The sequence below is a fragment of the Squalius cephalus genome (genome assembly GCF_949319135.1).
Source record: "Squalius cephalus genome assembly, chromosome: 23".
Taxonomy (NCBI): Eukaryota; Metazoa; Chordata; class Actinopteri; order Cypriniformes; family Leuciscidae; genus Squalius; species Squalius cephalus.
In genome coordinates, this window is record NC_137144.1 from 8,011,891 (window position 1) to 8,028,087 (window position 16,197).

Below are 16,197 nucleotides of genomic sequence, written 5' to 3' on the forward strand. Positions count from 1 at the left end.
GATTTGAAAAAGCTGGGTTTGTTTAGATTGCGCTCATAGTATGAATGTATGTGAAGCTGTATGTGCTGCTTATATTTAGACACCAGACAGTTGCTTATTTCTGCAAAAAATGCTCTTTACTTGTCTTACTCCCACAAAAATAGATTCAGTATTCCTCAAAAGAAAAGAAAAAAAATGCACAGGGAATGACAAACGGCTAATTTTATTCAAACCTGCGATGGTTAAATGATACAAACATACTTCATAGATTTAATCTCACATAATTTACCAAAGTAAATTAAACAAAGAGGTCTGCTGACCTCCGATGATCAAATTTAGACATACAAATGACTTCAGTTAAACATCACATCTGTTTCTTTCTCTTTTTTTGTTGAGATGTTGTACCTGCTTCTTTGCTCTACTGCTATATCCAGAATGGCAGCACAGCTGAAATGTTCATTTGGGTTGCCACTATAATAAATATACATTTACATAACCAAAAGAGTGTGTGTATATATATGTATATATATATATATATATATATATATATATATATATATATATATATATATATATATATATATACATATATACATATATACAGTGAGGAAAATAAGTATTTGAACACCCTGCTATTTTGCAAGTTCTCCCACTTAGAAATCATGGAGGGGTCTGAAATTGTCATCGTAGGTGCATGTCCACTGTGAGAGACATAAAAAAAAAAACAGGAAATGTCTACCAGGACATTTTCAGAGCACTTCATGCTTCCTTCATTTTCCAGCAGGATTTGCACCTGCCCACACTGCCAAAAGAACCAAAACCTGGTTCAATGACCATGGTATTACTGTGTAATTTCATGTAATATTCTAATTTTCTTTTTTGGATTGGATTTTGATTGCGTGGGTTTCATAAGCTGTAAGCCATAATCATCAAAATTATAACAAATAAAGGCTTGAAATATCTCACTTTGCATGTAATGAGTCTATATAATATATTAGTTTCACCTGTTCATTTGAATTCTTGAAATCAACTTTTTGATGATATTCTAATTTTATGACCAGCACCTGTATGTATGTGTATAGATAGATAGATAGATAGATAGATAGATAGATAGATAGATAGATAGATAGATAGATAGATATAGTGCTGTCAATCGATTAAAAATGTAACTAGATTAATCACACATTTTTTCTGTGATTAATCACAATTAAAAACACTTACGTTTTTAATATATTTTATAATGTAATAATTTCACAGTTAATCTCCAAATTAGTGTAGAAACAACAATATTTTAAATACTTGTTTAATGGCATCTTTTTATTTATGAAGGTCAGTATTACTGATATTAATACAACTGATGTCTCAATGAAATGGAACCCCCCCCCCCCCCCCCCCCATTTTAGGCTTCAAAAAATAACTTTTAATTTTAAGTGACCTTCAAACAATCCTCACAAAATGTATAGCCAGCCAAATAACCTTACCTTTGTGACGCATTTAAATCCAGATAATTCACATAAATTTTTAGTTTGAGTAGAATAAGATTTTAGTTTGAGTTGATTAAAAGCAGATAGATCATCACCTAATATGGTCAGTTCAACTGGCCAAAAACACCTTCACTGGCCTTTTTTATTATTAAACCCTTTGTCTTTAAAGTTGTAGAAACTCAGTTTCTCTTAAAGGAGAAGTTCACTTTTAAAATAAAAAAATTCTGTCATCATATACTCACCCTCATGTTGTTTCAAACCTGTATGAATTTCTTTCTTCTGCTGAACAGAAAGGAAGATATTTAGAAGATTATCAGTAACCAGACAGTTTTTGGGTCCCATTGACTTCCATAGTATATTTTTTTCCTACTATGGAAGTCAATGGGACCCAAAAACTGTCTGGTTACTGATAATCTTCTAAATATCTTCTTTTCTGTTCAGCAGAAGAAAGAAATTCATACAGGTTTGAAACAACATGAGGGTGAGTATATGATGACAGAATTTTCATTTTAAAAGTGAACTTCTCCTTTAACTCAGTTTATCATTCATTGACTACTATTAGTATGCCATTTGTGGGTTTATCTCCCTAAAAATGTAAACATTGAGACCCCCAGGCACCGTCTAAACATTGAGCGTGGTCTGCTCGTATCCGTAATCTTTCCAGCTCAACCTAAATTTTGAGTTTGGTGTGTCTACTGTGCCAGGTGGAGCAAGAGGGAAGCGTGGAAGGGACGTTTGCAAAATATGCTGTATTTTTGTTCATCTGCTGGATGCCGCTAGTGTCGCAGAAACTACATACTTCATTATTACTTGTATTTTTAGCAAGCCATTGTATTTTTTGTGCTTTGTGTTCTTCAGGTGGTCAGCATTATTGAGTCTCGCGCAAGAGCTGTGGACCTCATGACTCACAACTATTATGAGCTTCTATATGCTTTTCATATCAATCGTCACAACTATAGGAAAGGTAAAACTGATGGTACAGGGATATTTCAAGGATTCAGCCAGAAATTGGTCAATAAGCTAACAATAAAATGTTTGTGTGTTTAAGCCGGTACAGTGATGTTTGAGTACGGCATGCGTCTGGGCCGAGAGGTGCGAACTCTCCGTGGTCTCCAGAAACAGGTGAACTGTTACCTAGCTGCCCTCAACTGCCTGCGTCTTGTTCATCCGGACTATGCTTGGATTGTGCAGCCCTCTTCTGGAGCAGCGGTAGGCACCCGAAACCTTTTCAATTCTTTGGGTGGAGTGCTTAGAATAGCTCAGTAAGAATTTTCTATTTGTTTTAAATTTAAAAAACAAAAGATCGGCACTCGGTTGTCTTCCTTTTTAAATTATAAAAAAATATATATACTTTAAATGATTTATCTGGATCATTCAACTCAAACAAATTCATTTGAATTGAATGATCCCAAATGTGCTTTGTTGCATAATTCTTTTTTTTTTTTAAAGGTCCCATATTATGCCCCTTTTCACAAGATGTAAAATAAGTCTGATGTCCCCAGAGTGTGTATGTGAAGTTTCAGCTCAAAATACCCAACAGATCATTTTTTACAGCATGTTTAAATTGTCATTTTTTGGGGCACAGAAAAACGCGCTTTTTAGTGTGTGCCCTTTAAATGCAAAATAAGCTGCTGCTGGACGACCCAGGGGGCGGAGCTTCATGAGCTCGCGCTCAGTCTGTCAGGACAATTTCATCTCACGGAATGATGATAATATCAGAAACTCTCAGTAACGGCGTTCATTTCGAGTCGGACAATAATGCCTAGAGATGAAACAGGTATAGTTTAGTAGTTTAATTACGGTTATTATAACGTATTTGTCATCTGCTTGTAGGCTATGTATCCATTATTTATTAATAGCCTAACGTTACAAGTCTGCTGTCTGAATGATGATCAAACATATACTGATGAGTTTAATAAAGTTTATTGTACATCACACAAAAGATGAAGCGTCAGTTTTACTTCAGAAAATCACCGTAAGAGCTGAGTAAACACAGTAAGTTATAAGAAGTGCACAAGTAGCCAGTAGAGATGAGGGAGCATTCCTGTGGGCGGAGGTTAGTCAAAAAACGGTTCTAGTGACATCATTAAAGAAGGAAATAGATGGATGTAGTCCAAACGAGCCGTTCACTGTAGTCGACTTCTGTTGAATAAAATATCTCGCTTGGCATTGAACTTTGAGCTTTATAATTTTACAGATACTAACAGCAACATTACACACTAACTAAAGTTTGAAACATGGGATCACGAAGAACGGGACCTTTAATAATTTAAAAAGGAAGACAAGCGAGTGGGGATCTTTTGTTTTTTCATTTAAAAGTATTTATTTCTACGGATCCACGTACCCCAAAAAAACACATAGAGCAAACATTTTAGGCATGCGTTAAACATTTTTTGTGTGAATTAAGGATGTAAAAAAAAAAAAAAATACCATCAATACTTTTTAGCAATTAACAGTTACCTAAATCAAGGCTACGTCTACATTAATCCGGATACATTTGAAAACGGCGTTTTCGTTTATTAACGCTCTCCAGCCACACTAGCGTTTTCAGGCATTTTCGGACGTTTCAGTGTGGATGAGAAACTTTTGAAAAACTCCTGAAAACGCTAAATTCACCTCACTGCACATGCGTAAAACCCCACAAAAGATCACTGATATGATTCAGATGGAAAAATAAATAATGAAGTTATCACGCAATTCTTCTGACAGGATCATTTTATTTAGTAAAATATCTCACCATTCACTGATGCGGTCCAGGTCGCACGCAGTCACCATATGTTTGGTCTAAAACGCAACTGCTCTCATGTATTGCCGCAGGACAGTAAATTCTGTCATCTTAGCAGGACTGTGATATGAAGAGTGTGCAATGTAGATAAGATAATTTTTAGCAACAGTATGAAAAGTGAATAGCACATAACAGGCACAATACCGGTATAAACATGAATATCTATTGGTACAATATGCATCACATGACTAAATTTACGTCATTGTTTTTAAATACCACCAGTTTCACAGTCCACACTACAACGTGAAAACGGCGTTTTCAAATGTATCTACTTTGGAGTGCTTTTTCAAAAAGCTTTGTTTTCATTAATAAAATCGCTGTCTCAGTGTGGACGGAAGGCCAAAACGGAGAGAAAAATATATGTTTTCAAACGAAAACGTATTAGTGTGGACATTGCCCAAATCAATAATTTGTATAACCACCCTGTGCCTTTAAAACAGCACCAGTTTTCCTAGATAAATTTGTCCAGTTTTTAAAATGTTCCAGGCATTTAGGAGAGTTGGTACTGTCTCAATTACTACTTTTTTTTCCTCTAGGTAATCCTAGATTCATTTGGTGCAGTCAGGTCTCTGTGTGGTCATACATCTGTTGTAGGGTTCATCCATAGAAACATCTCAATGCATGATTACAGTATTTACAAAAGGAATGTCTGGAAATCTAAATTGACATTCTACTGGCACAGTAAAATAAAGGATATAAATAACCCAAAAAGTTCTTTTGTGAATCATTTATACTTTTTTAGACACACTTGCACAGTACTGTATGTGTATACATCTATAATATAAAATTGTAAAATGTATTATATCATGATGTATTTTAATATATGTTATGACTTGATAGTATGAACGACCAGGCGCATCACCAAAACGGAACTATGATGGTGAATTTGCTGCAAGTCCAGGTAATTCTTCCCCAAAACACCCTCTAAGAATATGTGGACTCTTGTTTCCCCCATTTAAAACCTAAATATGATCATATGAGTCATATTGGTCATTCAAAACTCACGTGTCTTTATTGTATGATTTCTCTTAATGAATCAGTCCAAAAGTCTTTCAATTTATGCCCTCCACAAACAGAGAGCTGTTACCATTTAATGACTATGGATCACATTATGAAATGTTTGAGAGCTCTAAATATAAAGAGAGATCTTAAAATAGGTCTATTAATCTGATAATCAGTTAATTTTTTTTTATTATTTATCGCTATCAGGAAAATCTAGTGTTCTGTCTTATTTTTTAAAAGCTGCACGTTTTATAGTTGTTTGTCATGTGATCACAGTAAATCAACAGATTGACATTCTTGAGCTGAAAGACTTGGAGAAAGAATATGTTCTTGCCCAGAGTCGTCTAACGTTAGCTCAACAGGACCCCCCCTCAGCAGCTATCGCAGGTAATCACACTTATCTAATGTGTATTCCATCTTCATCTTACACACATGATCTTTGTGTGGTGTGTTTGATCTATTGTTGTCAGAAAGTACATCCCATTGAAGTCTTTTTCAACATATTAATACATATAGATTGTCATTTCAGAAATATTTATTAAAGGCAATATAATTTAATAGATGTCAAACGTACATTCTGTCATTTGTACAGTTTAGTTTTTCTGGCACATTTTATGAAACAATTAAATATGAATTAACTATAAACACAATCTCAAAACTACATCCGGGCTCTACTTTGTGACCATTTCAGTTGCAATTGCTTTTCCAGAATGAAGCGTGACTGTGTTCATTTGTATGCGAGCAGCTCGTGATCTCGATGCGTAGTACATACTGCTCCTCACAAACTCCATCTCTGTCAGTTTGTTGAAAGCAAAGAAATTCAGACAGCCATAAATATTATTATTGTAATTTTGTTTTAAAATAAAATGTATTATTATTATTTTTGTCATAATGAATAAGTGGAAATGTGGCCTGAGACAATTGAAGTCGAGAAAGATTTTCTTAAACTCAGTTTTGAAAAAAGAGGTTATTTCTTCCAAAGCAGACAATACTGCTAAACACTGTTCACATGAAGATCCGGTATGAATATGCCGTATGCGTATGCTTTTTCAATTTTTATGTCCCTTCAGGTTGTTTCACTATAGCGTATGACTATACTTGCTGCTTTTATTTTTATTTTGTTATCTTGCACACATAAACTGAACATTTTGCCCAAGAGTGTCAAATAGAGTATTTTGAAAGGTTAATTTAATCCTGGTGTTATTTCTCTTACAGGAGGTGCGTCTTCACAAGAGATGGTTGCTCTGCTTGTCCAAACAGGACTTTTTGACACATCCCTGACGCTGTGTCAGACCTTTAACTTATCCCTTACACCCGTCTTTGAGGGACTGACATTCAAGTGCGTTATGATCTATCCAGTGTCTGGACATTTTAAATCCATTTCCTCAGATTTCTGAAGTGCAAATTTTTCTCTCTGTGTAGGTGTATCAAACTGCAATATAAAGGTGATCAGGACCAGACAGAGGTGTGGAACTGGCTTGCAGCCAATCAGCTGCCAACTATCATTACTACTAAAGAGTCCAGGTTTGTCAAAATACTCTCTGATCTTGATCATTACGATGAACTTCGCGGCATGTCTTCCTAAACTGAATTTCTCTCCACACAGCGCCACAGATGAAGCTTGGCGGCTTTTAGCTCATTATTTGGAGAAGTATCCCTCACAGAATGCTCAATATCACCGCTGTGTCATCAACAAGCTGCTGTCACATGGGGTGCCAGTGCCTGATTGGCTGATCAATGCCTACAAGGTGGTAGTTGTTGTTTTTTCAGCATTACATCCAACAGACAGACAGAGAAAAGCCATTACCGTTGTTTAATTGTCTCTGTCTCTGTCTCTGTCTCTTTCATTCAAGGGGGTTATGAATCAAGAAATAACATTTTCCCTCATCTTTTGACTTAAGAGTTCATTGTACTATTGAAACGTTCTATAAGTTTTAGAACTCAAAACTTACTTGTTGATCTTAAAACAAGCTTTTATTGAAACCAAGCTGCCAAAATTACTCGGTTTGGACTTCTTGGTTTCTATTATGCAATAGGCCTTTATCACAGTCCGCATGTCGTCACATCCTGCTCCGATTATTAGCGTAAAGGAATTTCCACCTGCATTATTGTCAATATTTAATAGTTTATTTAGACTTACTTTACGATGATCAAACTAGTTATTTTTGAATAATCGTCTATGGGCTTGGACATATTCCTTTATTTCAATTTGATCTAATTATTGATGATTGCATCATAAAGTAAGCGCATGAAAATATTTGAACCTTAATGTTGTTAAATAAAAGTTTTAGACTAAAATTAATTAAGCTGTAATTAATGTCTCCGTGAACTGGAAGTTGCAACCGACTTTACTTCAGTGTTGACGTATTTTTTCCATGTGAAACGGAATATTGAATAGAGGGCAGGGTTTTATTTTAGCACACCTCCTCTCCATCCCTCACTCATAGCAGACTGATGTTGAAGAGGAGTTGTGAAGGATATTCAATCCAAGCCGTCAAACTGACGTCATCAGAGAAGGAACACAATGCAGAGCGGAAGCAAATTTTCAGATTTTGATTAAAGATTACCACGACAAACAAATATTTTTTCCGCATGGATAAATTGTTCACCAGAAGACTACTAATGTGTGCTTACAAAGTAAATAGGGTCAATTTTAATTTCATGACAATTTGTCTAATTCTAATGCTCTTTAATGTGATGTGGTGTTTGTATTGTATTCTTGCAGTTCTGCAATAAAATAAGGTAATCAGACTCATGAAGTATTGCGCATACACATACAGTATGGCTTGTGTACTCCTCTTTAAACCACAAAATATGCATCAAATATTATGACTCATTTTTTCTTTTTCACAATACCAATTAATGATTGTAAACTGAAGTTGGTGTCTTTAGAAGTATCTGTGCTGAATTTTACATCAATAAATCACAAGAAGTCACAGCTGCAGCGGAAGAGTTTTTACTCTCCTATTAGAAGCTTCCGCTTTTCGAACGCAGTAGTGTGACAAGGCATATAGAGATGAATACATGAGCGCAGAGCTGCCTGCACAGACATAGATCAAAGCCTACTTCATCATCGCCTCTTTGACCCGCCCACTGGCGCATTAATTAACGGTGATGTATGGAAAATATATTAAAATAAGACTTTAAGGCTGCCTAGTATTGTAACAATGTTTCTCACTTGCCATAGAGAAATATGTATTAAAATATGTAGGAGCTCTTTTATTGATTATCTTGTGTACCATTTTTAGACGTCTAAAATGGGATACATCAACATGTGTCATACATCAACTACTAAAGCCTAAAACTAACCATATCAAATTATTTTGAGAGAACTTATCCAACCATACATAACACTGATCAGACTCCCAAGAAATGCATTGGTACTCAAAATGGTGATGCACTAGACATGATGCCAGTCATTTTAAATTGTTTATCCAGAAAAATGGTGATGCACTAGACATGATGCCAGTCATTTTAAATTGTTTATCCAGAAAACTAACATATCTAGCAACAAATTTTGTCCTAGTATTAACCTTACCTAAAGTTTTTATAGCCATGCTTGCACCACTTAAATCATTGTCAAGGACACAACCGAGATAATTTCACTAGTCCTGTTTGATATTACACAATACCGCTACATTAATAGACATGTTAGGAACCTTGTTCAGTTTACTTTTAAACCCAAATAACATGGATTCTGTTTTACCTAAATGCAACAAGTTTATCTTAGCCAGTCTTACATACTGTAGCTCCTCACTTGTATTTTGCTGACATCCTTGTCTGAAACCAGTAAAGCAGAGTCATCAGCATTTAAAAACAAATGACAATCGCAAACTGCTCCCATATCATTTATGTATAGGAGGAATAAAAGAGGGCCTAAAACACTTCTCTGGGGAACTCCATGATTAATAATTGTTTCCTCGTAGAGAATCTCATCAATTTTTTACCCTTTGAACTCTCCCAATGAAATAAGAGTTCAACCAGGCAATCACCATACTTGGAAAAACCCATGACACTTAAGTTATCTAACAGTATTGAATGATTCACTGTCAAAAGCTTTTTTGGAAATCCAGGAGTACTATTTCACACATTTTACCTCCATCAATCTTCTAGATTTTTAAACTTACTTTCTTTACTTAACCTTTTGTAAGTTTACAGATGTGATTTCCACACTATCCCTCTTCTCTATTAGTATAACATAAAGGATGTTTGTGGTTCTCTTTCAGGAAGTTGATGCTGCAGCGCTGCTGCGTCTCTATCTGAACTATGATCACCTGGAGTGTGCAGCTGAGCTTGTGCTGGATTATGTGGATGCTTTGCTTGGAAAGGGACATCAGTATTTTGGAATAGAGGTATGGAGTCCTGCATGCTATTACAACCATTCATAACAATAGAGAATTAATTTTAGACAGGTGAAATTATTCACCAAAAACAGTCTGTAGTAGACACTAAGGTACTTATTTACAAGATTGCAAATAATGTATGTAAATTTGCTTTTGAAATCTTACAAAGTGCATTTGCAATTCATGGGTGTTTTTACTAACAATAATACAATTTTGCAAATAGCAGTATGTGCAAGTAGGTTGGACATATGTAATGCATGCTGCTCACACACACACACATACACACACATATATATATGTGTGTATGTGTGAGCAGCATGCTTAACAAAAGAGAACTCGATTCTGGCGCAATACTGTCTGCGCACGATACAGAAAACACAGATGCTGAGCTTATTGCGCATATATATAGACCCTTTCCAAAAAATTTGAATATCATGGAAATGTTTATTTCCATAATTCCATTCAAAACGTTAAACTTCCATAGATTATAGATTCAGGGCCGACAACTTAAACGATTTCAAGTATTTAGTTGTTTATTTGTACATAATTTGGGCTTCCAGCTCATAAAACCCACGAAAACAGGATTTAAAAAAATTTGAATATTACATGAAATCACATAGTAATTACACAGTGATACCATGGTCATTGAACCAGGTTTTGGTTATTTTGCCAGTGTGGGCAGGTGCAAATCCTGCTGGAAAATGAAGTCAGCATCTCCATAAAGCTTGTCTGCTGAAGGAAGCATGAAGTGCTCTGAAAATGTCCTGGTAGACGGCTGCGTTGAGTGGACAGCACAGTGGACCAACACCAGCCGATGACATGGCTCCCCAAACCAACACAGACTGTGGAAACTTCACACTGGACTTCAAGCATCTTGGATTGTGTGCCTCTCCATTCTTCCTCCAGACTCTGGGACCTTGGTTTCCAAATGAGATGCAAAATTTGCTCTCATCAGAAAAGAGGACTTGGGTCCACTGTGCTTTATTAAATCCAGAGTCAACGCAGCCGTCTACCAGGACATTTTCAGAGCACTTCATGCTTCCTTCATTTTCCAGCAGGATTTGCACCTGCCCACACTGCCAAAAGAACCAAAACCTGGTTCAATGACCATGGTATCACTGTGTAATTACTGTGTGATTTCATGTAATATTCTAATTTTTTGAAATCCTGTTTTCGTGGGTTTTATGAGCTGGAAGCCCAAATTATGTACAAATAAACAACTAAATACTTGAAATCGTTTAAGTTGCGGGCCCTGAATCTGTAATCTATGGAAGTTTAACATTTTGAATGGAATTATGGAAATAAACTTTTCCATGATATTCAAATTTTTTGGAAAGCGTCTGTATGCGCGCAATAAGCTCAGCATCTGTGTTTTCTGTATCGTGCGCACAGACAGTATTGCGCCAGAATCGAGTTCTCTTTTGTGCTTAAACAATAACACACAATTATGCCCAAATTCCTGTTTTGTTGAGTGTCCTCACAAGAGCAGTCTTAACCTGTTAAGCCTCACCAGTGCGTCGGCGCACTGAAGCGTTTTTTTATATATATAGTTCAAAGTTACTATCAGATTTAATGTTATACCTTGACAAACTATACATCATTAAAAAGATATAAGACTCAAGTTTCAGTATTTGACCACTATTGTATTCTGAAAAACTTATAGCGACAGTTATTTCTTAATTTGTGTCAGGAGTTATGAAATGAAAAAATGAGTCGATACCTTTAATATGAATTATGCGCGTCAGCCGCTTTCATTCATAAAAAACTCCCGTGCTGTCGTCATGACAGCGATACACAAAACAACGTCCTTCAGGGCTTTAGCTCAAAAATGTGCAGATTTGGAGAAATATTGATATATTCTCATAGGTTTACATCAGATTTCTATAGACAGGAATAATATTTATTGAATTTATACCCAAATGGGTCGATGTAATCATTATGAGCGATTGGATACTCTGATACTGTGTTTTCAATTCATACCAATAGCCTGAGGGCGCTATATGCACAATAATTGTCCATATATGGAACATGAAGAAGAGCCATGATCATGTGACATTCCAGGACGTCACTGATACACACAAAGCTAACAAGAGATCGCGCTGTAACATGCAGATAAAAGATGTTTTGAAGATAATAAACATGATTGCAATGATATTTGAGTTACCTGTGTTTTTCAAGCCATGCCAGGTATTTTCATAATAATAGATTATATTTATAATGTAATGCTAATCTATATAGAATATCATTGTGCAGAACACCATACAATAGTATATTTTCTGTCTGTTTTTTTTATCTGAAGCCAAATTAGATCACAGAAGATTATTTAAAACACTCATCTTGCGTTATAAATTAAGTTTGAAGCACAAACATGGTTTTAATCTCATAAATTGTCGTGTATTGATGGTGTGCTAAGCTAACATGCTAGCTAGCCTAGGTGCACCTGCAACCTAGAAGTTATATTTTATGATTTTGTTTCTAGAAAGGAATGCTTGCTGAAATGTTTCTTTATTCCAGAAGGGCATTTTATACAGTTAGATACAGTGAGAACTTTGATAAAATAATTTAGGGATTGAAACCCTATGAATAGCCTGTGAATAGCCAGTCGTTAGTAGCTATAATGCAGACAAAAGAAATGCATATTTCGAGCCATAACCAGGCTGGAGAGGTGTGAATGTGTGCAGGGGAGACTGAGACTGAATGGGGCTCGTTTGCGCCACAAAACAATAGAGACAAAAGACTGAATAGATGACTTAGAAGATGACTAAACATCAGTAGCATTTTTAGAGTCTAATCAAAATAAAGTCATGACATGATCTTGAAAAACATTTAACTAAATACAGAGTTTTAGACTTATCATCTTCATATTGTACATATAACATGGTCAGACATGTGGCTTTAGCTGCAGTGCATTTCTAGATTGCTACAGTGTCAACTTCAATTTTATTTTCATGAAAATGTTTCATAAAAATACATTTCTAATAACTTTACAAAATTTTTAAGCTATTTATAACTATTTTTTTCATTATGACAATAATTAATTCTACATTTACAATAAACTGCCAGGTGTCAGCTTTCAAATGAGATCATACTTGTGCTTTTAGTGCAAAGGGATCATGAACTGTATCTGTTTCAGTTTGGGTATGTCATTTCTGGGGATTTTTCAAAAGTGGGGTTGCAGCTTAACAGGTTAAATTAGTTAGTTAATTGAATGTAAAGAGTTGTGAGAAAATGAGACGCGTTTGAGTCAAGTCATCTTCATTTATACAGTATAGCGCTTTTAACAATGTCGATTGTTTCAAAGCAGCTTTACAGAGATAAACGTGTAATTTAAGGTAACAGAGATTGTTTTGGCTTTATAGCGGTTCTTTAATAAAGTTATTTTCCAGCTAAAGTTAGTTTTGATTGATTCACTTCCGTCGCATTTGTTATTAAATTAGGGGCTGCTAAGACAACACCATTCTCTCTACACGGACTTTAAACGCGAACCTGTGATAAACGCTGATGGCGTTCACATGCGCAATAAGAATTGGTTCTATAGTTATGTGCGTTTGAATATATGTGTGCAGGTTTGTAATTCCCGACAAACCAAGCCTAAACAAAGTACTGGTCTTTCCATATATATACAGTGAGGAAAATAAGTATTTGAACACCCTGCTATTTTGCAAGTTCTCCCACTTAGAAATCATGGAGGGGTCTGAAATTGTCATCGTAGGTGCATGTCCACTGTGAGAGACATAATCTAAAAAAAAAAATCCAGAAATCACAAGGTATGATTTTTTAACTATTTATTTGTATGATACAGCTGCAAATAAGTATTTGAACACCTGAGAAAATCAATGTTAATATTTGGTACAGTAGCCTTTGTTTGCAATTACAGAGGTCAAACGTTTCCTGTAGTTTTTCACCAGGTTTGCACACACTGCAGGAGGGATTTTGGCCCTCTCCTCCACACAGATCTTGTCTAGATCAGTCAGGTTTCTGGGCTGTCGCTGAGAAACACGGAGTTTGAGCTCCCTCCAAAGATTCTCTATTGGGTTTAGGTCTGGAGACTGGCTAGGCCACGCCAGAACCTTGATATGCTTCTTACAGAGCCACTCCTTGGTTATCCTGGCTGTGTGCTTCAGGTCATTGTCATGTTGGAAAACCCAGCCTCGACCCATCTTCAATGCTCTAACTGAGGGAAGGAGGTTGTTCCCCAAAATCTCGCAATACATGGTCCCGGTCATCCTCTCCTTAATACAGTGCAGTCGCCCTGTCCCATGTGCAGAAAAACACCCCCAAAGCATGATGCTACCACCCCCATGCTTCACAGTAGGGATGGTGTTCTTGGGATGGTACTCATCATTCTTCTTCCTCCAAACACGTTTAGTGGAATTATGACCAAAAAGTTCTATTTTGGTCTCATCTGACCACATGACTTTCTCCCATGACTCCTCTGGATCATCCAAATGGTCATTGGCAAACTTAAGACGGGCCTTGACATGTGCTGGTTTAAGCAGGGGAACCTTCCGTGCCATGCATGATTTCAAACCATGACGTCTTAGTGTATTACCAACAGTAACCTTGGAAACGGTGGTCCCAGCTCTTTTCAGGTCATTGATCAGCTCCTCCCGTGTAGTTCTGGGCTGATTTCTCACCTTTCTTAGGATCATTGAGACCCCACGAGGTGAGATCTTGCATGGAGCCCCAGTCTGAGGGAGATTGACAGTCATGTTTAGCTTCTTCCATTTTCTAATGATTGCTCCAACAGTGGACCTTATTTCACCAAGCGAAACGAATTTTCCCGACAACGCTTTATCTGTAGAGTGGTAAAGGGATCCTCCATAGGGAGAGACTAGTTGGCACCTCAGCACTGCGTTGTCATCGGGTCCAGGCGAAGGTACTTCGTCAGATCTGGAAACGGCCTGGACTTGAGATACGCATCATGTGCAGCAGCGGCTCGTCTTAAAGTGACAGCAGCCACTAATGTTTATCATTAAAGTTTATCAAAGAACAATGGTAACAGAGAAAATTACTCACTGCTCTTGACTAAAGAACATTTGTAGCTTTTATAAGGGTTAACCTATATATAATTTATGCAGTGCAGACTGTTTGATAACTTTATTCAATTTCTGTATATTTCCTACCTGTTAGACATTAATGGATATCAGTCAAGTCAAATGAACTTTATTTATGTAGCGCTTTTTACTATACAGATTGTTTTTCGAAGCAGCGAAACAAGCAGTGATAACAGGAAAATGATGCAACAAAGTTTGTTTCATAGTCCATCTTAAGTTCAGAGTTGATTAGGGCTGCACAATTAATCGCAATGAAACCGCACGTGATTTGGCAAATGCTGCGATTATTTTATGCGCAGTTTGTCAGTGCAGTGCGGCTGATTGGTAGTAAATGCTGCTCCATCTGAATGCCAGAGGGCGTCTCAAGCAGACATGCCAAATATGCCCTGCCGCAGAAGTACAGTAACGCAAATCATTCCAGGAAATCCCTATAGCTGTAGCTGAATAAACAGGAGATTGAAACGCTTTGATTAAACATGACTAATAAACACACAACTGCCTTATACTGTGTCAGAAGCCACATCATATCACAAGAAGGATGCTCAACTGTCGTTATGAAGTGAGTTTGGAGTAAAAGCATGTTATTAAATGTTGTCTTTTGTTGGACAAGAGGTTCATAAATGCTTCTAATGTTTGGAAAGATGTTTGACACGTGTTGCTTTTTCAAATGCACATTATAAGTGACTCAAACTCACAGTGCTTTCAGATGGAGCAGCGTTTACAGAGCCGTACATCAATGACAAGCTGCACATAAAAAATAATCGCAGCCGTTGCAATTTCAAAATCGTGATAAGCCAAATCGGTTTAAGTGTGTGATTAACATGTTCAGTCTATAGCCCTGTTCGGACAGTAATTGTTTCTCATGGGGTCGTGAGGTATTTTCATCATTTACAGGGGTTGGTCTGTGATTTTTATTGCTGTCGGAATCCAGAATGTCAGTGTTTTTCTCCCACTACCCACGTATTTTTTTTTTTTTTTTTTTGATAAACACCAAGGTCGTGTGGTGATTTAATTGCCGTCCGAATCTACATCTCTGAGTTTACCAGAGACCACTTTAAAATTCACTGTTTAAATCCTATTTGATCTCTGCTGATCACCATATGTACGATAACTGTTGCGCTTAAGTGTAATTTTAAAGATGTACTTTATTACTGAAATGCTGGAAAGTATTTACAAGAAATATATTTAATTACCCGCTCCACCTCAGCGAACAAAAAGGAGAGAGAAAAAAGCACGTAAACATTTGCAATGGGCCATCATTGTGACAGCAATATATATGACCCAGTTATAAAATATGTAGGCTATTATGCACAACATTTAAAAATACAAACCATGTATCTTTATTTTTACCTCATGTAAATAAGAGGCTGCATTAACTGGTTTCTGCTTATTTTCCCTATTTCCATAACAATTAACGTCCGAATAGGGCTTGTACATTTTGTTCAATAAACATAAAACATTTGTGATTAATCTGTTGCCCTTGAATTGCTTTGCTTAAGATAATGTAAACCCATGAGGCAAAAAAACTTAAAAGCATATTCATATAT

General features: G+C 36.3%; 1 protein-coding gene across 2 annotated transcripts in view; it reads left to right on the forward strand.

Moving 5' to 3' along the window:
- Nucleotides 1–16,197, forward strand: part of nup160 (nucleoporin 160) — a 115,443-nt gene that overhangs the window by 76,360 nt on the left and 22,886 nt on the right. For both annotated transcript variants that reach the window (XM_079860179.1, XM_079860180.1), the window contains exons 26-33: nt 2,322–2,427; nt 2,512–2,672; nt 5,089–5,149; nt 5,527–5,637; nt 6,466–6,589; nt 6,673–6,774; nt 6,857–6,998; nt 9,477–9,602. In XM_079860179.1, the coding sequence (XP_079716305.1) occupies nt 2,322–2,427; nt 2,512–2,672; nt 5,089–5,149; nt 5,527–5,637; nt 6,466–6,589; nt 6,673–6,774; nt 6,857–6,998; nt 9,477–9,602 (933 nt within the window). The remainder of the gene's footprint in view (nt 1–2,321; nt 2,428–2,511; nt 2,673–5,088; nt 5,150–5,526; nt 5,638–6,465; nt 6,590–6,672; nt 6,775–6,856; nt 6,999–9,476; nt 9,603–16,197) is intronic.